The sequence below is a fragment of the Elgaria multicarinata genome, chromosome 12 (assembly GCF_023053635.1).
Source record: "Elgaria multicarinata webbii isolate HBS135686 ecotype San Diego chromosome 12, rElgMul1.1.pri, whole genome shotgun sequence".
In the NCBI taxonomy this organism is placed as follows: Eukaryota; Metazoa; Chordata; class Lepidosauria; order Squamata; family Anguidae; genus Elgaria; species Elgaria multicarinata.
The window spans coordinates 8,607,487-8,630,714 of record NC_086182.1 but is presented as its reverse complement, the minus strand read 5'-3'; the positions used below and the strand labels follow the sequence as shown (position 1 = coordinate 8,630,714).

The 23,228-nt window shown below is 47.4% G+C and overlaps 1 protein-coding gene across 2 annotated transcripts in view; it reads right to left on the bottom strand.

Annotated features, from left to right (window-relative positions):
• Window positions 1–23,228, bottom strand: part of ZMAT4 (zinc finger matrin-type 4) — a 258,917-nt gene that overhangs the window by 62,737 nt on the left and 172,952 nt on the right. For both annotated transcript variants that reach the window (XM_063138888.1, XM_063138887.1), the window contains exon 5: window positions 21,616–21,843. In XM_063138888.1, coding sequence (XP_062994958.1) covers window positions 21,616–21,843 — 228 coding nt within the window. The remainder of the gene's footprint in view (window positions 1–21,615; window positions 21,844–23,228) is intronic.

The window sequence follows — 23,228 nt, the reverse complement described above, 5'->3', positions numbered from 1 at the left end:
TGCAATCCTCTGGGCGAAATGTTTTCAAGATGGCGATCGGAGCGCTCCGCCTGAAAGAGGAGTTCCGAAAAATGGCCGCTTCCCTTCGCCTTGCTTCTAGGGGTCCGCGGTCCGCTTCTACTCTGCCTCTGGGTAAGGCGGAGCAGGCCAATTTGCTACTGCTTCTCCGCTCCTAATCGGAGCGGAGCACATGCCTAGTTTTATTATGCTTTTCATAATAAAAGCTTAATTGGAAAGCATTTATATATGTTGGAAAGCATTTATATATGCTTTCCAAATAGGGATGTTGGAGGAAACTGGTTTGGGGATGGAGCTTGGCCTGTTTTCGCCAGCTCAGGCCCCTGGATGCCACCTCTCAGATCGCTGAGCTTGCACCAAGCTGGGCCTGCTCACGGTTCCCCACTGTTTTTAATTGGTTCAGATCCCAACTTGCACAAAATCGTGGCTGGGATTATCTACTGAAATGGGAATTTGTGCAATATTGCAGACCTAAATCAAGCAATTTGCACAAAATTGCAGGCATCGGGGGTCCTTCACACATGCAATTTTATGCAAATTGTGCTATTTATGGCTGGGATTTTGCATAAATCCTGATTTCTGTAGATTTTCCCAGCCACAATTTTGTGCAAATTGTGGGTCATGGATAAAAAAGCCAACTCCCACACAAGCTCTCACTGAATGCCTGTGGATAATCTGGCAGCTCGCCTCACATGCCCGCCAGGATTAGACATCCGGTGGGAGCCCGGTGAGCAGAGCGCGAACAGGTCATGGAGGAGTTTGTCCATTCCTAGAAAGAAGAACTAGTGGTTTAAACAAGCATCTTAAATAGTAACTTGGAAGCAAGGCAGGAAACACCCCCCTCCAAAAGTTTACAATGTTATGCAGTCATTAATGTTGGAAAGTTATTTTTTCTAGTTCTTCTCTCGTGCTTTTAAGAGCAGCCCGACATGCCAAAATGTGAAAGCAGATATTATTTTACTTTTTTTACATCTGTTTATTATTGTTGGAATGGACTTTTAATGCTGCTCTTTTTGCTTGTGGTATTACAAGCTTGTAAACCACCTTGAAATGGTTTCTTCTTTTTTTAATGCTTTAAAAGAGGCACACAAATATTTGAAGCAAATAAACACAGGAAAATACAAAACATTGCCCTAATGGCACTTGCCATTCAAGTCTGACATAATGCTGGAACATTAAGCTGATGCCCTCATTAACATAGGCCATAGCTAGACCTAAGGTTTATCCTTGGATCGTCCAGGGGTCAAACCTGTTCATCTAGGTGACACACAGGGGATCCAGTGCTCAGGCAGGGGCGAACCCTGGATGATCCCAGGATAAACCTGAGGTCTAGCTGTGGCCTAACGTTAGCGCGCCTCCCCCAGGCTTCCAGACGCACGACGCGCAGAGATGTCGAGTCCCTGCGGCGTCCGCCATTTTGTTGTTGTTGTTGTTAAAGGGGCCGGGTGCGGTCCGAAGACTCCGAGAAAGTAAGTGGTTTTTTTTAAAACCGGGAGGGGGGGAAGGATGGCAGGGTGAGTGGCAAGGGGGTCAGGGCGGGTGCGATCGCGCTGCGCGCCGCCCAAGCAAGCAGGCGAGTGGCGCTTGCCCGGGCAATGCCTGGCATGGGGCGGCATTGCCCGGGCAAGCGCCGCTCGCCTGCTTGCTCGGGCGGCGTGCGGCGCGATCGCACCCGCCCTGCCCCCTTGCCACCCACCCTGCCATCCTTCCCTCTCCCCTCTCTCCCCCCCCCCCCGGGCCAATGGGCACCGCGCTCGTATGAGCGCTGTGCCAGGCAGGTCCGCGGCTTTTCGCGGCTACTCGCGAGAGCGAGTAGCTGCGAAAAGCCGCGGAAGTCCCTAGACATTCCCCAGCTCCGGCCTGAGGCCAGAGCTGGGGAAAAGGCGCGCCATAAGCGAATTTGCTTATGGTGCATTAGACCAGGCCTCAGCGCGGCCTGCCGCCGGATTCCCCTCTGCGTCATGTGGACGCACAGCAGGGAAACCGGGTCGGAAGGCGCGCTAAGGCCTGGTCTAGCAAGGCCCTTAGTTTCCTACAAACATGGCTACAACACAGCCAATGCTTATTGCTCGGCTTTTGCCCTGGTAGAGACCACCTGCAGGAGCAACATCCTTGGCTAATGTTGCTAGGCGTGTTCGGAAGCAAAATCGGAGAAATATGGGACTTGATGGAAGCAGTGGTGCAGTTTAACCTATGCTCTCTTCGCTCAGGATGCAGGAGGCATTAGCTCAACTTTCAGTTTCAAAGCCAAAAGAATACGGCTTTCTTAGCAACACTGAACAGCCAGAACCTGCCGAGTTAGGACTTTCTGTTTTGGAGCCAAAGAACATCTTGCATTGAGCTGATTGGAGTCTTCTCTGAACTTAGCTAAGTATGCAGCCCTAGCAGCTATATATGCTTTGAACAGTGGTGGTCATTTACAATTTTTGCTGCATTAGACTAAAAGGGGAGGGATGTTGAAGTGAGGCCCGCTGCGCCTTGAATGTTATGGAAATTGCCCTTTTGCGACTGCCATTCTACACACTATAAATACATGTCAAAGCCCCAATCTTCCATAAAAATGCTGGCTCACATCTAGCAGTGGGCAGTGTCAGGGCACTCCTGGACCACTCGCTGAGCTGGTGGCTACTAGTTGTTAATCACATCTAGCACTGCCACCTTCCCTTCCCCCAACCCTACTGTTGTGCTTCAGTTTGGGGGATGAAGCAGAAAGGAGGAACAGCTGAGCCTGGGAGTGTTTGGGCAGTGGCCCATCACAGAAACAGGCAGACGCTAGCTCAGGCCTCAGCAACTGACCTCAATCATTAATCACCAACAGCCCTATGAGAACAGAGCCAGAAGCACTGAGCAGTGCTGGAAGCGAGGGCTGTGCACCGCCTCAGGCTGAGGCCCCAAATCCGAGATGGTTCCGGCACAGCCTGAAGTGCCCAAAGCCGATCAGCTCTGAAGCTTCAGGGTGCCTCGGGCCAGTTCGGAGCAGCACTGGGCGGTCCTTATCTGCTGCCATCATTGTCACTGCCTCCTCCTTGCTCCTGCCAGCTTCCATGTGAAAATAACCAGGCTGCGTGTGATTTTAAGATATTGCAGGGGCTCTGATGAGTAGTACATCTGTGGCCACTGTAGTTTGTGGCCATAGAGGTACTAATCACTCCAGAGCCTCCCACAATATCTTAAAATCGCATGTGGCCTGGTTGTTTTCACATGCACTGGAAGCCGGCAGGAGCGAGGCGGCAACGATGATGATGTCAGCAGGTCAGCGGGGAGAGCGGAGATAGGGCGGCCTTTGTGGCTGCCGGCTGCACAGCCAGCACCTGGAAAAGCCCAAGTCACCTCGGAGGGCCTGAATCTCGCCTTGGCTTTGGCACCGAGGCAAGTCAGGCAACCCCCGAAGCACCCCTGAGGTGAATTGGGGCTGCTTTGGGGGCTCCAAACCAGCTTCCGAGGCAGATCAGGGGGTCCCTGCACTGCCCTACTGGAAGCAATTGTTGTCCTTGGTGCTTTGTTGTTTGCATACCAGCTTCTTAATCTTGCCTGAACCTAACCTGACCTTGGACCGGACGACTCTTTGGTGCATTATTATTATTATTATTATTATTATTTATTTATATAGCACCATCAATGTACATGGTGCTGTACAGAGTAAAACAGTAAATAGCAAGACTCTGCCGCATAGGCTTACAATCTACCCAGTATTGTTTGACCCGGCTTCTGACGGATACTTTTGGCTTTCAACCACAGACTGTTTATTGACATTTCCAGCTTGCTTATCTCTAATGCTGGTGGTGGTTGTTGTTGTTGTTATTATTATTATTATTATTATTATTATTATTATTAATAATAATAATAATAATAATAATATTGCATTTTTATACTGCTCAATAGCCAAAGCTCCCTGGGTGGTTCACAAAAACTAAAACCATTCAAAGTATAAAACACAGTATAAAAACATGATATAAAATACACATTAAAAACTGATTAAAACATACCATACATCCTTAAAACATCCTGAAAACATTCTAAAATTTCACTGGATAGGCCTGCAGGAATAGATCAGTCTTTATTGCTTTTTTAAATTCTAAAAGACTGTCAAGTTGATGAATCTCCTCCGGCAAGCCATTCCACAGTCTGGGAGCTTTGTACTTCGCCCGGAAACTAATCGGCAGCCAGTGAAGAGATTTTAAAATTGTTGTAATGTGGTCACCCCTAGGTGTAACGGTGACCAGCCTGGCTGCCATATTTTGGACTAATTGAAGTTTCTGGACTAGGCACAGAGGTAGCCCGATATACAGTGCATTGCAGAAGTCGAGCCTCAAAGTTACCAGTGCATGCACTACCGTCTTTAGGCCTTCCAACTCTAGGAAGGGGCGCAGCTGATATATCAGCTGATTTCATAGAATCATAGAATGGCAGAGTTGGAAGGGGCCTACAAGGCCATCGAGCCCAACCCCCTGCTCAATGCAGGAATCCATCCTAAAGCATCCCTGACAGATGCTTGTCCAGCTGCCTCTTGATTTCTGACACCAACAAAGTTGGGCTTGTGTCTTTAACAGCAAATTGACATGCAGAAATTAAGCAGGAGCTGAACTCAGTTAACATTTAACACTACTTTAATGAGGTGTTGGGGGAAAAACATGCTGGCTAAAGTTCTGCATGTACACCTGTTGTTAAAGACAGCAACCCAGTCCAATTTTTAAACATGACACAATTTTCAAAGTGACAGACACTTCCCCCACCAGTTTGAGTGGTGGCTGAAGGAAACAAGACCTTTTTTTATTTTCTCAGTATTTTAACAGCTAACTTAACTTAAATTTAAACTTTGCTGTTCTAATTCTGTATTTTTAACCTCTATCAACTTTTGCCGTGTGATTTTATCCTGGTTGTGCTTTTTATACTGTATTTTGTAAAATTTTTTTTTAGACTGTTGGTTGTTTTATTATGCTTTTCATGGTTTTAATTTTTGTGAACCGCCCAGAGAGCGTTGGCTATTGGGCAGTATAAAAATGAAATAAATAAATAAACAAACCAACAGCTTGGCTGTTGGAAGGTTTGGGGAAACAGAAACCTGAATATTACAACTGGCTTTCCATGAAACATTTTTACCGGCCTGCATGCTGTTTGCTTGTGAGGAACTCATCCTGCTTTTCACTGTCTGTCTATGGGGGAGTCTACATCAGCCATTTATTCCAGGACTGTATCGCAGTCATCACTAACGGGCCAAATGACGTTCACCTGCTCCCACGGTGCTCTCGGCTCAATTTCTCAGTTTTCCCGGGATATCCCTGACTGCTTTTGTCACGTTTTTTCTGGCTCTCTTGCGTCCATTGTGAGGAACATTTGCAGTGTGCCCGACCCCCCTTGCGAGGTCGTTGCCGTTAGTCATGCATTCCAGGTTCAGCGAACAGCCAATTAGTTGTGAGTAGGGCTGTGCTCCGCTTCGTTACGGATCCCCGGATCCGAAGCAGAGCGGGCCGATCCGGACCTCCCAAGCCTGGTTCCGGAGCGGAGCGGGGGAGATCCGGATTGGCTTGGAGCAGATCGGAACAGTATGAAGCTATTTGGACCATTCTGAAGCTCCAGACGCAGGTAAGTGGGGCGGGGATTACCTGGCGGCACCGCTGCAGTCCATGTGGCGACGGTGGCACCAGGTAAGTGGGGGAGTGGGGGCTTACCTGGCTCCACTGCCTGCCACTGCTACGATCCATGTGGCGGCAAAGCCAGGTAAGGGGGGAGGGGGACTTATTTGGACCCCATTTTGTCCCCCCTTCCCCACTTACCTGCCTCTGCCGTCTGCTGCAGAGGCAAGTAAGTGGAGAAGGGGGGCAAAATGGGGTCAGAATCTTGATCCAGACCCCTGGATCTCGCTCCGGATCTGGTTCCGGAGCGGATTGGGGACGGTCTGGATCGGGATCCGAAGTGGTTCGGGGAGGGGGTGCACAGCCCTAGTTGTGAGGGGCACGTGCATAGATATTGGTATGCTTTACCATTGAGTGGTTTGGGTTTTTTTGTTTTGTTTTGTAATACAAACATATCTCTGCACAGGAGCACATATTCAATGCAGTTCCTATCCCCCCCATGGGTTGTTGTGTATTTACGCTGGTGTGCATCCCTCATGAGTAATTAAAAAATAATATCCTGTGACCCGTAGCCATCTGCCTAGCCCCACCCACTTCTACCGATACCCACATGGAACTGCTGTAATGGGGCACACATGCTCCCACAATGGCACTCCTGTCATTGCAGGGGATCTTCACTCGCGTGTGCCCCGTGAGTGCTGATCACGGAACCGGGAAAACTTCCATATCGCCCCTCCTCTGTTGCGAAAGGGCTGTAGGTGTAACTTAGGCCCTATGTGTCTCTATTTTCCTTCCTTGCTAATTCTGAAAATGAATTGATATTACAAAAACACCGTGAGCCTCTGGTAACTCCCTCATCATAAGAAAACTGACCCATGAAACTTCTTACTGTCTGGGGAGGAGGTTGTGCGTGAAGTGGTATCGTTTTGTAATTCACCTGACACAATCCCAAATATTAGAGTTGTGACGAGATGACACTCTCTGAAGAGTGGTTGCCTCATCGAAACTGGGGAAGATGTTTCATATAAAATTAAAAAGAACCGGGCCTGTCAACACTGTTCAAGTGCAGCCACTCATTAGGGGAAACCAAAAGAAAAAAGAAAAAAACTAGAACAAATTTTCTTGTATTGCTCAGGGACAGAGTGTTGCAAAGCGCTGAATCTTGTCAGCAGGTAGAAAAGGCTGTCAGTCGGTAGAATTTGGGTGTATTTGTTGTTGCTCTTTAGATCTGCTGGCTATTGGAGCAAGAGATTATGAAGAAATTGACTTGGCAGGTCGGAAAACCTTTGGGAAAGACTCAAAAGAGATATTTGGGCTGGATGGTAATCAGAAAGACGTGGATGTGCCTTGCTGAACCACCTGGAAACCTTCTCATGATCAAGTAATGCATTTGATTTTCTGGCCTGTGGGACGTGACCATGTGCTTCCAGCATCTCTGATTAGAACCAAGCATGGGAAACGATGTTCAGAAGGAGGGTTTTTACGTACTCATTTCCAGTTTTCTTGCGAATTTTTTTTTTTAAAATGTTCTGAATATGTATATAACTCGGAGTGACCTGGAAATTACTTACTGTATTCTGGGTTTGAACAAAATCACTCCTACCCTTATTTGTAGAGATTTTCAGCACTCACTTGTCTTCAGTGCTGGTTTTCTTGGGGCCTTTTTCTTTCTTTCTTTTTTCTCTTTCCTCACTGCCCTTAGCTTTCTTTGCTCACATGGCTGTTTGATCATTTTAAGGCGGCAATGAATCATGGGATTTTAGCTGATGGCACCACAGTGCTATGTCTCATGAGATGATGTCACAGGTGCTTGTAGAAAACAACCCACAAGGCCAGACACAGCCAACTGAGCTGAGCAATGGCATGGACAAATGAGAGTGAGGGCAGTGAGCACAAAGAAGGAGGAGGAAGATGGCAATGAAAGGAAGGAAGGGGAAGGAAGGCGGCAATGAAAGGAAGCAGGAGGCAAGGGAAAAGAGGGCATGTGTCAGGCTGAGATCCAGGGCCACTATGGGCCTTATGGGTTCAGAGCCAGGCTCTGATTCAGTCTTAGAATAGGATAGTTGGGGACCCCGTCTGGTCATGAGAAACTCAGAGCTAGGGATGTTGTGGGTGTCCGGTTTGGTCTGGGAATCCAGCAGGCAGCCAAGCCACGGGGCACTTGAATTCATGCTCGGTGAGTGCTGCATGGTCCACAGGCGACCTGTAGCTGCCCGCTTCTCCCTGTGAGCTAGCATTTTCTGTGGAAGCTTAGATCTCTGAAGTGCACAGGTCTGATCTTGCCCACAATAGCTGCCGTAAACGGCCATTTCCGCAAGATTAGAAGCATTAAGGGCCCCTTTTATGCCTCTAAACTTGCGGAAATGGCCACTTACAGCAGCCGTTGTGGGCAAGTTCAGATCTGTGCGCTTTAGGGAACCCAGCTTTTACGGAAAATGGCAGCTTGCAGCTGGGTCGCAGGGAGAAGTGGGTGGCCACAGGTGCTCATGGACCGTCTGCTGAGCAATCCTGGGGCTCGCACGGCTGGGCTCGTGCAGGTGAGTAGCAGCAGCAAAGCCATGAGCACCTGACACTCCAGACCGAGGTGAGTACATCCATCCCTCCTCAGGGCCTGAGAGCCTGGCTCTGCCTGGCTTCCCATCTGATTGTAGGCTGAGGTCAGGGTGAGAATCCTTTTCAGCCACAGTTACAAGATAAGTCTTTGAGTCAGTCCTATGATTTACAGCCTGAGAAGGTAGGGACCAGGCTGGAGGAAGACTCTGCAGGGAAGAGGGTGTCTGGGTGTAACCCAGGGTGAGACATCGACTGAAGAGTGTGAAAGATGCCCTGTTTAGCACTGTGTTAATCTATGGGCTAGAATCTCCTGACAAGATAAAATGTCAGAAGATGGGCTCTAGCAGCTCCTCTCCTGTATTTAAGCTTGTGCACAGTCAGGAAGCTGTTGTCACTTTAATAAGCCTGAAATGCTTTCTTGCTTGGACTTTTCATGAATCCTTGTTTGCCTTGAACTGCCCAGACTTGGGCACTTGCCTGCTTTGAACCATGTACCATGAGTTCCATGATTTGAATTATCTTGCTGGACTTTGAACTTCAACTTTGATACTGTGTGGAATCTAGCCTTGGGACTATTTCTTGAACAAAGCAATGTGCTTCTGCATAAGCTCTTTGAATTGTTGAGGGTTGTAATCATTAATCTTTTGCCATTAGGTCTGAGAAGCTGTTCTGTGTAACCTGATCCACTGCAGTAAAAAAGATCTCACAGTTATTGGTGTTCTTTTTTTAGCTTGCCAGAGGGTGAGAGGAAGTTGGGTCTCAACAGCATAAAACAGCTTCAAAACAACACAAACGCCCAGGGTCCCTGCTCCTGCTCCTGCTCCTCCTCCTCCTCCTCCTCTTCTTCTTCTTCCTCTTCCTCTTCCTCTTCTTCTTCCTCCTCCTTCTTCCTCCTCCTCCTCTTCTACTTCTTCATCTTCCTCCTCCTCCTCCTCTTCTTCTTCTTCTTCTTCTTCTTCTTCTTCTTCTTCTTCTTCTTCTTCTTCTTCCTCCTCCTCCTCTTCTTCCTCTTCTTCTTCCTCATCTTCCTCTTCTTCTTCCTCCTCCTCCTCTTCCTCTTCCTCTTCCTCCTCCTCCTCCTCTTCTTCTTCTTCTTCTTCCTCCTCCTCCTCTTCCTCTTCTTCTTCTTCTTCTTCCTCCTCCTCTTATTCTTCCTCCTCATCCTCTTCTTCTTCCTCTTCCTCCTCTTCTTCCTCCTCCTCCTCCTTCTTCCTCCTCCTCTTCTTCCTCTTCTTCTTCCTCTTCTTCTTCTTCTTCTTCTTCCTCCTCCTCCTCCTCCTCCTTTTCTTCTTTTTCCTCCTCCTCCTCTTCCTCCTCCTCTTCTTCCTCCTCCTCTTCCTCCTCTTCTTCTTCCTCCTCCTCCTCTTCTTCTTCCTCCTCTTCTTCTTCCTCCTCCTCCTCCTCCTCCTCCTCCTCCTCCTCCTCCTCTTCTTCTTCTTCTTCTTCTTCTTCTTCTTCTTCCTCCTCCTCTTATTCTTCCTCCTCATCCTCTTCTTCTTCCTCTTCCTCCTCTTCTTCCTCCTCCTCCTCCTTCTTCCTCCTCCTCTTCTTCCTCTTCTTCTTCCTCTTCTTCTTCTTCTTCTTCCTCCTCCTCCTCCTCCTCCTTTTCTTCTTTTTCCTCCTCCTCCTCTTCCTCCTCCTCTTCTTCCTCCTCCTCTTCCTCCTCTTCTTCTTCCTCCTCCTCCTCTTCTTCTTCCTCCTCTTCTTCTTCCTCCTCCTCCTCCTCCTCCTCCTCCTCCTCCTCTTCTTCTTCTTCTTCTTCTTCTTCTTCTTCCTCTTCCTCCTCTTCTTCCTCCTCCTCCTCCTTCTTCCTCCTCCTCTTCTTCCTCTTCTTCTTCTTCTTCTTCCTCCTCCTCCTCCTCCTCCTTTTCTTCTTTTTCCTCCTCCTCCTCTTCCTCCTCCTCTTCTTCCTCCTCCTCTTCCTCCTCTTCTTCTTCCTCCTCCTCCTCTTCTTCTTCCTCCTCTTCTTCTTCCTCCTCCTCCTCCTCCTCCTCCTCCTCCTCCTCCTCTTCTTCTTCTTCTTCTTCTTCTTCTTCTTCTTCTTCTCTTCCTCTTCTTCTGCAATTTATCTGGCTGTATTGAAGTGAATATTGAAATCAGAGGATATCGAAAGCAGAATTAGAAATAATTAAAATCATCTTAAAGATGAATTTTTGGCAGAGAAAGAAAGACAGACTGGCCCAAGGTAATCCAGTGAGCTGCATCATGGCCAAGTAGAGATCTGAAACTCCGTTGCTCCAGTTCTAGTCTGACACTCTTAACCGCTACACCACACTGTCTCATTTTATAGATTATAGTTTTATTTCATTCTCTCTCTCCCTTGTTGTAAACTTCTTTGAACACATACTGGAAAGATGGGAAATGCATGTTTTAAATATATAAACACATAAACAAACCATGACATGCATACATCCAATGGCACCTGATGTGCTCTTCTAGATCTCATGAGTCCCAGGATCAGGAGGATGGTAAGAACTAGTTACGGCCACATTTCCGAGAACCCCACCTCACCGTATCAGAACATGATTCTCCCTAGGAGTATGCACCACAACCAATTGTATAAGCATGCACCACAACCAATTGACTGTCTTTATAGCATAAGACAATTTGTTGTAAAAAAAAAATCTCTCTGTGTTGTTACAACCCTTTGAAGAAGGCCTAATAATAAAGAAAGAGGCCGAAACATGTTGGGCTTTTCATTACTAAAATTGTTCACCACATCCTGAGACCTTTCTCCCTCTTTGTGTTCACCTCTTTTTTACCTGACAGGTTCCTCATCTACAAGCAGGTAGGGACAACAAGGATCTCTCCAGGCTGGGATTAGCTTTACCAATTGCAGTTGTCCAGTACAGATGGGTGAGAATTTTGGTTACTTTTTGACAAGACTATACCGAGATTTACAAATCTCTTCATATGCCGGAACAGAAAGGAATGGAGATTTTAAAATTTGGAATGGAGCTGAAAGTGAAACTGACTGATTCATCCATGGGTGATGACATATTTCATAATCAGCAACTTTATTACGGTCACCAAACAGACTTTACACATACAAAACAGTAGGGTGAAGTTACATACAAATTTGAGAAGTATGCAGCAGAATCAATTCTGGGATGATATTTGAATGTTTGCCTCATTAAAAAAAACCCACATTCCATGCAAGTAGAAAACTAGCAGATCAGGGGGAAAGGTTCAGACCAGGCTTTTCATCTGTTGTATTACCTATGTATGTTTAAAATTTGGAGAGAGATTTTAGCACAGGGGAACATTCAAAATGTGCTCCATCTGAAACCTGAAGCAGCACAATCTACAACCTTAAATTCTGCCACCCGAGAGAGCTCAATCAGCTTGTCTCTATAGAGCCGGGCCATAGCTAGACCTAAGGTTTATCCCTGGATCGTCCAGGGGTCAAACCTGTTCATCTAGGTGACACACGGGGGATCCAGTGCTCAGGCAGGGGCGAACCCTGGATGATCCCAGGATAAACCTTAGGTCTAGCTGTGGCCCTGGTTTGAGTTGAGAGATGGTGCAGAAATGTAGATTGACTTGACTACAATAAGTTCCCACAATGTCTTGCAGCATTGCTACATTATTTGCATTGTGGGAAATTAAACTGGCTGTCTACAACCAATGCCAGGTAAACCTGTGGTCAGGGATCCATGATCAGCGCCAGGCACTGGGGGTGTGTGTGTCCAGTGTCAGTAGGGTGGTGAACCCACTCCGGGTTTCAGTCAGAACCACTCAGAACTCTAAAGGAGCTCTCCAATGGGTGTGGAAATGCTCGGTGCTGATGGTGGGTGTTCGGAACTAGGGCCCAATCTACACCCACAGTCCTTTCGCAATGGAGGAGGGATAATTGTGAACTTTCCCACTTCCACAATTGTTGCTCGTGGGGCACACACTAAGGAATTTCCCGCAAGTAAAGGAGAGCTGTTGCAGGAGGACGTGTGTTCCGTAACGGCGGTTCTGAATGCGAATCAGGAGAAGTGAGCAGGACTGGACAGATGGGTACAGGGCACGGAATTTTTTTTAATACCTCCTCCAAGATGCACACCAGTGCAGACACACAGCAACACAGGAGGGGGTAGGTATTTTGTCGAAGATGCGCTCCTGCGCATCGATATGTCCATGTTAAAAAAATACACATGGTCGGCGCCAAAACACACCAATAACCAACCAAAAAATGTGCCTAAAATGGCAGACATCGACTCCCGCACACCACTGAAACCGCAGGACACGTCCCTCACAGTGGGTTGGCTCTTTGCTGAGCTGGGAAGTGGGGTCACACCGGCCGTGGACTTTGGCATTGTGACGGGAGAGCTAGAGAAGCCGCTACAAATCCAGTCTGCGAAATTCCAGGAAAATTGAGTGGTTGCCCTGAGATCACTGTGGGAGTAGGTGACCGTCATGTGGTCTGGCAGGGATGACTTAGATATAATCCCTAAATAAACGGCTAGTGTAGACATGGCCTAGGTGTGCACCAGGAAGGGAGAGAGAGCTGTACAGCCATTTTTAGTTATTTGTTCGTTACATTTCTATCCTGCCTTTCCTCAAAAGGGTCTAAGGCAGAGTACATGACCCTTCTCCTCTCCATTTTATTCTCACAACAAGCTTGTGAGGTAGGTTAGGCTGCGAGTTAGTCACTGTCCCAAAGTCACCTCATGAGCTCCACAGCCAAATGGGAACTAGAACCTAGGGATATATGTAAATCTGTTCCATCTACATTTCATGGATTATCATGTGCTTTTCATTATGTGATCCACTCATGGTTGGAATCAGATTTTTCCAGCTTCCAAAATTTGCGGCAATTGCATTGGCCCAAATTCACATTGGCCCAAATTAACACATGTGAAAAATCCACAAATCCCCCAACCAAAATGTGCAAATCCCCCCTTGCATTTTCATGCTTTAAACTATAAGGGAAATTCACATTTACGGGTGGTGTTTGGTTTTTTTTAAAATGTATTTTTCTATGACTAAATTTACATTAAATTTCAATAAATCAATATGGCCTGAAAGTCCACAGAACCCATGCAACATGTAAAAAAAAACTGGTCCACTGCAGAATCTGTGATTTGGATTCATAGAAATCCAAACTCATTTGATTCTATTGTGGATTTCTCTGACATGCTTACCAGAACCTGGGTCTCTTGAGTCTCAATACACTCTAGCCACTACACCACACTGTCTCTCTCATGCTAGATCCACAACCTGAGCTACTTGAACCCTGGTGTCTCATGAAAGAGTCTGGCTTGAACTATTTGAATGTATAACTACAGAGGTGAAATAACAGAGAAATATCCTGTCATTCACCCTCTTGAATCCTTTAGCGAGCCCAGCCTCTACTGAATGAACTTTGGTCTGCCTGGAACTGAAATGACAAAATGTTGTGATGAGACCCTGAAGGGACCCTGCATCGCCTGTCATCCGGCCCAAACTGCATGTCAAACGTTTAGCATATAAAAACGATAGGGGGTTCATTTGAAATTCCAGGCGACTGCTTGGGTGCCTGTGAGGAAAACAGATCACTGGGGATGCCCGGGCCTACTGTGCGCCCATCCAGTGATAATTAAAAAAAGCAAACTTTGCCTCATGTCTCTTCAAAAGAAATCATAGAATCATAGAATCATAGAATAGCAGAGTTGGAAGGGGCCTACAAGGCCATCGAGTCCAAGCCCCTGCTCAATGCAGGAATCCACCCTAAAGCATCCCTGACAGATGGTTGTCCAGCTGCCTCTTGAAGGCCTCTAGTGTGGGAGAGCCCACAACCTCCCTAGGTAACTGATTCCATTGTCGTACTGCTCTAACAGTCAGGAAGCTTCTCCTGATGTCCAGCCGGAATCTGGCTTCCTTTAACTTGAGCCCGTTATTCCGTGTCCTGCACTCTGGGAGGATCAAGAAGAGATCCTGGCCTTCCTCTTTGTGACAACCTTTTAAGTATTTGAAGAGTGCTATCATGTCTCCCCTCAATCTTCTCTTCTCCAGGCTAAACATGCCCAGTTCTTTCAGTCTTTCTTCATAGGGCTTTGTTTCTAGACCTCTGATCATCCTGGTTGCCCTCTTCTGAACACGCTCCAGCTTGTCTGCGTCCTTCTTGAATTGTGGAGCCCAGAACTGGACACAATACTCTAGATGAGGCCTAACCAGGGCCGAATAGAGAGGAACCAGTACCTCGTTTCAAGACAAAGGAGTCAAATTAAGTTATATATATATAATGGGAGTAGCATGACCCGGTGGGGCACAGGCAAGAAAATGCATCCCAGAATATATTCAGATGAAAGTCAGGGCTGCCTTAGAGTGGATTTCATGCTCCTCTCTTCCTCAAGTTGTAGAAAGCTTCAGGTAAGAATGGGGGAAAATCTCGTTTGGTTCAGTTTGGAATCATAGGCGTGCGCAGCACATTTCATTAGGGTGGGCACGCAGGTAATTTTATTTTTTTAAAAAAGGTGAACGTTTATTGAATACGCAGTCATAAAGGACATTATTTTTATTCATTTACTGATTGGACACTGTAGCCTTACTACACCTTCAGCTTGCCTGACTGCAGGAGGGCCACTGCAGGTAAGGGGAGGATTGAGGAGACCCTTCTCAAGCTCGAGCGTCGGTGGGGCTTTGTGTGACACTGGCTGGAGGAGGGACTTACGAGGCAATATTAGGAGGGCTGTGCTCTGCTCCGTTTTGGATCCCTGAATCCGGAGCAGGCCGATCCACACCTCTGAAGCGGATCGGGGGAGGTGCGGATCTGTGCAGAGCAGTTTGGAATGGTTCAAAGCGATTCGAACCGTTCCAAAGCTCCGGATACAGGTAAGTGGAGGGAGGAGGCTTACCTGGTGCTGGCTCCACAGTTCGTGTGGTGATGGCGGCGGAGCCAGGGCAGGGGGCAGGGGGACTTATCTGCATCCATTGTGGTCTGGGCGGCAGCTTCAACTGAGGCCAAGGCCTCAAACTGGAAGCAGGCTGCAGCCTGTTTCCATGATGAGGCCTGGGCTGCAGTTGAAGCTGCCGTCCGAACCGCTATGGATGCCGGTAAGTGGTGGGGGGGCTTACCTGACTCCACCACCCGCGCCACGGTCCATGTGGTGGCGGATGGCAAAGCCAGGTAAGGGGGGAGGGGACCTATTCAGCCCCCATTTTGTCCCCCCTTTCCCCCTTACCTGCCTCCACCATCTGCCGTGGAGGAAAGTAAGTGGGGAAGGGGGGGAAATAGGGCCTGAATCTCAATCTGGACCTCCGGATCTCGCTCCAGATCAGGTTCCAGAGTGGATCAGGGATGGTTGGATTGACCCGAACTGGTTTGGGCCTGATCCAAAAGTTCCAGATCAGGCCCCGAAGCAGTTCGGGGGGCTGGTGCACAGCCCTAAATATTAGCCTTCTTCCTTTTCACTCCTGCTGCCAGAGGGCAGCTGGAGAATCATTCCCGCTGCGTCTGGATCCCCCTCTGGTTCCCTACTCAATGGCCCCTCAATTCGATGCTTATTGCTTGAGACATTAGGGTGTGCGCAGGCACACCCAGCACACCCCTTGCGCACGCCTATGATTTGGATTCAAACAGCGAATTTTGCACTTTTGAACTCATGTACAAGCTGAAACTCAGTTCTACTTCAAAATTCTCCCTTCTCTGGATTTTGCAGCAGAGTTCTCTAATAAAAAGATGTGTACAAAAATGTGTATATTAGGAGAAATGATGTTCGAAAAATGCATTCGATTATGAAAATTGCTTACAAAAATGAATATATTAGGCAAGAATGTATACACAAAAATGTATTCAGAGAAATAGGTACCAAAATCTTCATGCAATTTTTTTTCCAGTTTAATTCTCAAAGTTCAGGACAGACCACACTTAAGATTGGAAAAATGACAAACTGAGAGAAAAGAAAACCGATAGAGTCATCCATAACTATTTTCAGGTGCTGCTTTTTACAGAATTAATGTCCTTCTGAGAAAGACTGAAGACGCATAGTGGTGTTGTCCTTGTTTTTCAAGGACATATTTGTATGAATTTGTAAATTCATATTAACAAATATTAATAAATCGGTTTATTTACAACTGGGAAGATTGTCTTAGATCTAAGCTAGACCTACCTTATAGTCCGCGACGGAGGAGGGAAGATCTCCCGTTGTGATTAACGCGAGATTCCCTCCTCTGTTTACACGTGAGGCGCGATGACCTCAGGAGGAGAGACATCGTGCCCACCATTTTAAAAAAAATTGAAAGAGGAAGGAGTGCAAGAAAGGATGTGCACTTAAGGTAAGTTTTTTTTAAAAAAAATTAACTACTTTTCCCGCTCCCCCCACCGAAACCCCAATGTGCGCAGCGCTCCTGGCTCCGCGCAAGTAATCGTGCGGAGCCAGGTCAAACCGCGGCAACGGGCCACATGTTCCATGGTCTTGGGCTCAGCCCGGGACTGCAGTAAAAGCGGGCCCAAAGGGGAGGGCTCCATCCCAGGGCAAGGGAGGGATGATCCCATCACAAATATGAGCCAACAGTGCGATATGGCTGCAAGAAAGGCAAATGCTATTTTGGGCTGCATTAATAGAAGTATAGTTTCCAAATCGCGTGAAGTACTTGTTCCTCTCTATTCGGCCCTGGTTAGGCCTCATCTAAAGTATTGCATCCAGTTCTGGGCTCCACGATTCAAGAAGGATGCAGACAAGCTGGAGCATGTTCAGAGGAGGGCAACCAGGATGATCAGGGGTCTGGAAACAAAGCCCTAGGAGGAGAGATTGAAAGAATTGGGCATGTTTAGCCTGGAGAAGAGAAGATTGGGGGGAGACAGGATAGCACTCTTCAAATACTTGAAAGGTTGTCACACAGAGGAGGGCCAGGATCTCTTCTCGATCCTCCCAGAGTGCAGGACACGGAATAACGGGCTCAAGTTAAAGGAAGCCAGATTCCAGCTGGACATCAGGAAAAACTTCCTGAATGTTAGAGCAGTACGACAATGGAACCAGTTACCTAGGGAGGTTGTGGGCTCTCCCTCACTAGAGGCCTTCAAGAGGCAGCTGGACAACCATCTGTCAGGGATGCTTTAGGGTGGATTCCTGCATTGAGCAGGGGGTTGGACTCGATGGCCTTGTAGGCCCCTTCCAACTCTGCTATTCTATGATGCTATGATTCTATGATCCCGGGATCCCCTGTGCGTCATGTGGACGCACAGGGATTATCTCAGGGTTTGCCCCATGATAAAGCCCAGCCTAGCTAAGGCCTAAGTCTTAAAAGCAACATTAGTTCCATCTAAAGCAAACAGCATGCCCATGGATCTCCTTATGACAGCCAGGCTACATCTGATCCTGCCAGTGGCAAAATCCAAACCGATCTTCGCTAGTTACATGCAAAACAATCAAAATATTTCTACCCTGCCAACAACAAGAACAACAACAACACACACACACACACACACATACACACACACGAGAACAAAGGCTGCTTTCACCATCGACCCACTTTGGGGTGGTTATAACATGCATTTCTGGGTCTGGGAACATCAAAAGCATAGATGGTGAGTCCTCTCTTCAACACAAACCCATTCCATAACAATACAAGCAGCAGAATGAAGCAGTCAAGAATTTCTCAGACTGCATCACTGCACGAGAGGGGCAGGGCCTTTTCAGAGGTAGCATCCCCATTGCATAATTCATTTCCCAGAGAGGTTAGCTGGACCTGCACCGTAAAAGTATTTAGTAAACCTATAAATACCATTTATGGAGACTTTGATGACATTTTATGGAGACTTCTTTTGTTGTTGTTGCTCTGTGTGCATTTGTAATTTATGGTTAAATTTGCATGGTCATTGTATTTTGTATTTTGTGATTTGTTATTGTTACTGTCTATGTGCTTTTACTGGAAATTTAGTTTTTCATCAACTGCTCTGATAGCTCCTTTGGAGCCATGTGAAGGGCTATCAGTCCCTAAAATGAAAGCAGGGGACTGGAGGGGACCAGGACATGAATGTGATAGCACTTTTCCTGGCTCTAACAGCTGGTATACTGCACTGAAAGTGGAGGTTCTAGCACATTTAGACATGGGTCACAAATAACGAATCAGGATAAGTATTGAGCCAAATGGTCATGGCTATGGCCAGTCTATATTCTAATCATTCAACATACCTAATTTATTTATTTATTTATTTGTTTGTTTATTTATTTATTTATTTCATTTATATCCCACCATTTTTCCTCCAAGGAACCCAAGGCAGTGTACATAATCCTCCTCCTCACCATTTTATCCTCACATCAACAACCCTGTGAGGTAGGTTGGGCTGAGAAACTGTGATTGGGTTTCCATGGCCGAGTGAGGACTAGAACTCAGATCTCCCAACTCCCAGTCCAACACCTTAGCCACTACAGCACACTCTCTAATGTATATGTGCTCAGCAGGAGCTCCGGATTCTCTAGGCAACTATCTGAACATCCCAAGGGAGAGTTAATAGTATGGGCAAGATTAGGAAAAGAGGAACCTGCCATAAATTAAGTTGGACCATTGGACTATCTAGCTGACTATTGTCTACACCAATGTTCTTCAACTGGTGGGTCATGAGATCAGTCCTGTTGCCGCCAGGTTGGGCAATTGTGAAATTGTGGAAGTGGATCTCATGTTTCTGTATGGGAGTCCGGGATGGGTCTCGGGTCTGGACCAGTTGAAGACCGCTGGTCTACATCGATTAGCAGTGGATCTCCAGGTTTTCAGACCGATGTCATTCCAAGCCCTGTATGGAGATGCTGGGATTGAAACTTAGACCTTCTGCATTCAAGGCAGGTGCTCTACCACTGAGCAATAACTCTCCTGCCTTAAACCAGTGGAGGGTCTACCAATGAACCCACAGAAGACACTATATGTTGCAGTTACAGGTGTTTTGCACCAGAGGGCACTGGAGAATAAGGCCTGCCAATCCTATACACAAGGATGCTTGTTGTGGTGGAATAAGACATGAAACAAAATTCAACCCCAAGGCCACAGGCTGAGCAAATAAAGAGAACCACCAATTTCCATCTCACATATAACATTTCAGTAAGGGGTTCTGTCGCAAAATTTGCTGCCTCAGGGCAGATCAGAGGAGAATCCTTCCATCTCTGTGTTTTTAATACATTCTGTAGAACACTTGTGGCATGTACTCATTCCCAAGGGAAGGAGGCCGCCCATTTAAGAAGGATTTAATAATACTTGATTTATCTATAAACCCACCCTGCATTTGGCAGAGTTTAGGGGGAGAAGGGGGCAGAAACCCCCCACAGCACATTAAAAAAAGAGAGCTATATATAACATAGCTCTGGGAAAGCCTTCCATCTTCAACTCCCTTTGGTGAAACATAAATGGATAAAATGCTACACATTTGATGGATTTCCAGCTAATGGTACTTGACTGCAGGAAGTTCAAGGCATTAAAGAAAGAAAGGAAGCTCTTACACTGGCCTCCCTGAGTTCTGTTGAAGGCACATAGGGAAGTGTGTGACGGAGAGTTCATGTATAATTCACATGCATTTCACTACAGAAGGAAATGATTTGAGAAGGCTACCGAATGCAAGAGGCATGGGCCTTTGGCAGTTGTGGCCACCAGCCCTGGGGCCTTCCAGAGGATTCTGATGAAGATGAGGTTATTTCCTCAGGGGTAAGACAATCCCTATTCAGGGCTCTCCCAGCCAGAGGACTCAGGCCTGCCATCTTCCTCTGGCTCAGTGGATGAGTCCCTGGCACAACTAAAAGTGTCAGAGGAATCCATCTGGGAAGTGTTGCTCAATGAGCTTTCATCAGCTCACCCCCCCCCCCCAGACATTGGTTCATCTTCCACTAGCTGGCTGTACTCAATCTGCAGCAAGATTGGGGTAGCAAGTAGGGCTGTACACCGCCTTGGATCTGAACCCCAAACCCGAAGCGGATCGGGGTGGTTTGGACCCTTCCGAACTGGCTCCGAGGTAGTTTGGGCGAAGGTTGAGGATGCCCGAAGCCGAAGCCAATTGGCTCCGAAGCTTCAGGCCACCTCTGCGCTTCGGAGCTGGTCCCGCCCCCCACCAGTCTCCTTACCTGCTGCCTCCATCACTGCCACCATCTTTCTTCTGGCGACTTAAATTATTGTGCGGCCTACTCCCTTTAATTTCCGGCAGCACCAGAAGCCGCCAGAAGAAAGATGGCAGTGCTGATGGAGGCAGCAGGTAAGCACCTCTCCCCCCCTTCCCCATTTACCTGGGTCCACCACCGCCACTTGCTTGTGTCCAGTTGCTTCCACTCGAGGACACTGAAGCCAGGAAGTAGGCCGTGGCCTAATTCTGGGCTTCAGCATCGTTGGAGTGGAAGCCTCTGGATGCAAGCTGGCAGCGGCGGTGGACAGTGGACGCAGGTAAGCGGGGAAGGGGAGAGGGGGGCTTACCTGGTGCCTCCGCCATCCATGGCGGCGGATGGTGGAGGCACCAGGTAAGTGGGGAGAGTTTTCTGGGTGCCGGCCGCACAGACAGCACCCAGAAAACTCCGAGTCACCTCGGAAGGTTCAATTTTTGCCTTGGCTTTGGTGCTGAAGTGGATTGGGAACCCCCAAGGCAGCCCCGAGGTGGATCGGGGCTGCTTTGGGGGCTCTGGATCAGCCTCCGAGGTGGATCGGGAGGTCCCTGCACAGCCCTAGTAGCAAGCAGATTTTCAGTGCTTTTTAATTTGCCTAAATGGCAGCTGCAGTTCACACAAATTATACACGTTTGGGGCATAATTTGCTCAAATTACAAAAATTTGTGCAGAGGGCATCTGCAATTTGCACAATCTCTATTGGTGCAAATTGCAGCCAATACAAGAAAAAAATGCATGAAAAGTCCCTGGAGTTCGGGGAACACATGTGTCTTGGCTCGCAAATGCAAGCTGAGTCGGGTGTGCAGAGGAATACCAGTGACCCCCAAAAGGGCTGGATTTCCCACTGATGGACATCCCTAGGCAGAACCTCACAGAAGTCTAAGGGTCGAAAATCTGGAGAGGACCCTTTAACAGTCTGTTCAGCTCCTCCAGGAAGGGCTGAGCTGACCACACTACAGGTCTTGTGAGCCATATAAGACTTCAGTTGGCTTTAGTTCACTGCTGAGACAACTGCTTCCTCTTGTTGAAGCACGGGAGAGATCCAGCCAGCAGCATGACTCATCTGGAGCTATCCATGGTCCTTCCCTTGTTCTAACTGCCATCAAATGCTACGACCTTCCTCTGCCAGCATCAAGTGACCACAGAATGAGACAGCAGCACATATCTTATTCCACATCAGACTTCCAAAAACAGGGAGCCTGCATCCCATAATGCTTTGATCCCTTGGGCCAAGGCACTCAACAGATATGATAATAACAGTCCTCAAACCCCATGATGCCATGCCAATTCCTCCCCCCCCACCCATAGGTACTAACCTGCACATGGCTGCATTTTCAGGGAAAAGGAGACTACACCAAGATACAACCTTCTCCCCTTCCATACAAGGTTTTCCATGGAGATGACTTTAGAAGACCAAAGTCTCTTACCTCTTAACTCTCCTAGGTCCAGCGTCTTCCCTAGTTGCTCTAGTAAATCAGCCCTGGCTGCGTTCTTTTTGTGCTTTTTCCCATCGTAGTGTTGCTGCGCCATCATGGGGTTATTGAACCAAGCCGCGCAGAGCTGACAGTACCTGTCGGAGTCTCTCCTCTGATGGGACGGAGACACCACTGGAGAGCTATCCACATGTGGCTGCTTTAGGGAACTCAGGTTGGTCTCTGCAAAAGCAAGCAAGGAAGCAGGAATGAAGTGCACCCGGCCAGCGGCAAATGTTTCTGTCCTATCAGAACTTGGCACAAGCGAGGAACGTCCGTCGCTCTGGAATCTGGCCTTTTGGTGGCTCGACAGTGTCCCGGCTCCCATTTGATCCGGCTCCCATTTGCAGGCCAAGCTGCAGGGCTTTCTCCCGAAATCTGGGAACTTTTCCCATTTTTAAAAAAAATGCTTAAATAAAAATGTCCACAAATTGTGGCCACAATTGATGCAAATTACACAAATTACGTTAGAAATGTGTGTGAATCACACAAATTGTATATCACAATTTACGCACATTTCTATTTACATTTTTGGGGGGAGTGGGAAGAACCCAGGAAAATCGACAAGCTGGCCCAACTTGATGCAGATCCAGTCAGTCTAGCTCATGGAGAAATGAGCTGAATTACGCTGATGACACACCGCTCTATCTCCCTGTGACAACTGAATCAGGAGAGGCTGTGCAAGTCCTAGATCAGTGCCTAAATTCAGTATTGGGCTGGATGAGGGCCAATACACTCAAGTTGTATCCTGGCAAGATGGAAGCCCTGTGGGTGAGCAGTTCCCGTATCTGGGAAATAGGCTCATTGCCTGTCCTAGATGGGGTTGCACTCCCTCTGAAAGATCAGGTTTATTTTATTTTATTTTTATTTTATTTTATTTATTACATTTTTATACCGCCCAATAGGCGGTTCACAAAAATTAAAACCATCATAAAACAACCAACAAGTTAAAAACACAAATACAAAATACAATATAAAAAGCACAACCAGGATAAAACCACGCAGCAAAATTGATATAAGGTTAAAATACAGAGTTAAAACAGTATAATTTAAGTTAAAATTAAGTGTTAAAATACTGAGTGAATAAAAAGGTCTTCAGCTGGCGACGAAAGGAGTACAGTGTAGGCGCCAGGCAGACCTCTCTGGGGAGCTCATTCCACAACCGGGGTGCCACAGCGGAGAAAGCCCTCCTCCTAGTAGCCACCTGCCTCACTTCCTTTGGCAGAGGCTCACGGAGAAGGGCCCCTGTAGATGATCTTAAGGTCCGGGTAGGTACATATGGAAGGAGGCGTTCCTTCAAATAACCTGGCCCCAAACCGTTTAGGACTTTAAATGTCAATACCAGCACTTTGAATCGGGCCCGGACCTGGACTGGCAGCCAATGAAGTTGTAAAAGGACTGCCATGATGTGATCTCGCCAGCCAGTCCCTGTTAGTAAACGGGCTGCCCTGTTTTGTACCAGCTGAAGCTTCCGGACCGTTTTCAAAGGCAGCCCCACGTATAACGCATTGCAGTAATCCAAACGAGAGGTTATCAGAGCATGGATAACTGTAGCTAGGCTATCTCTG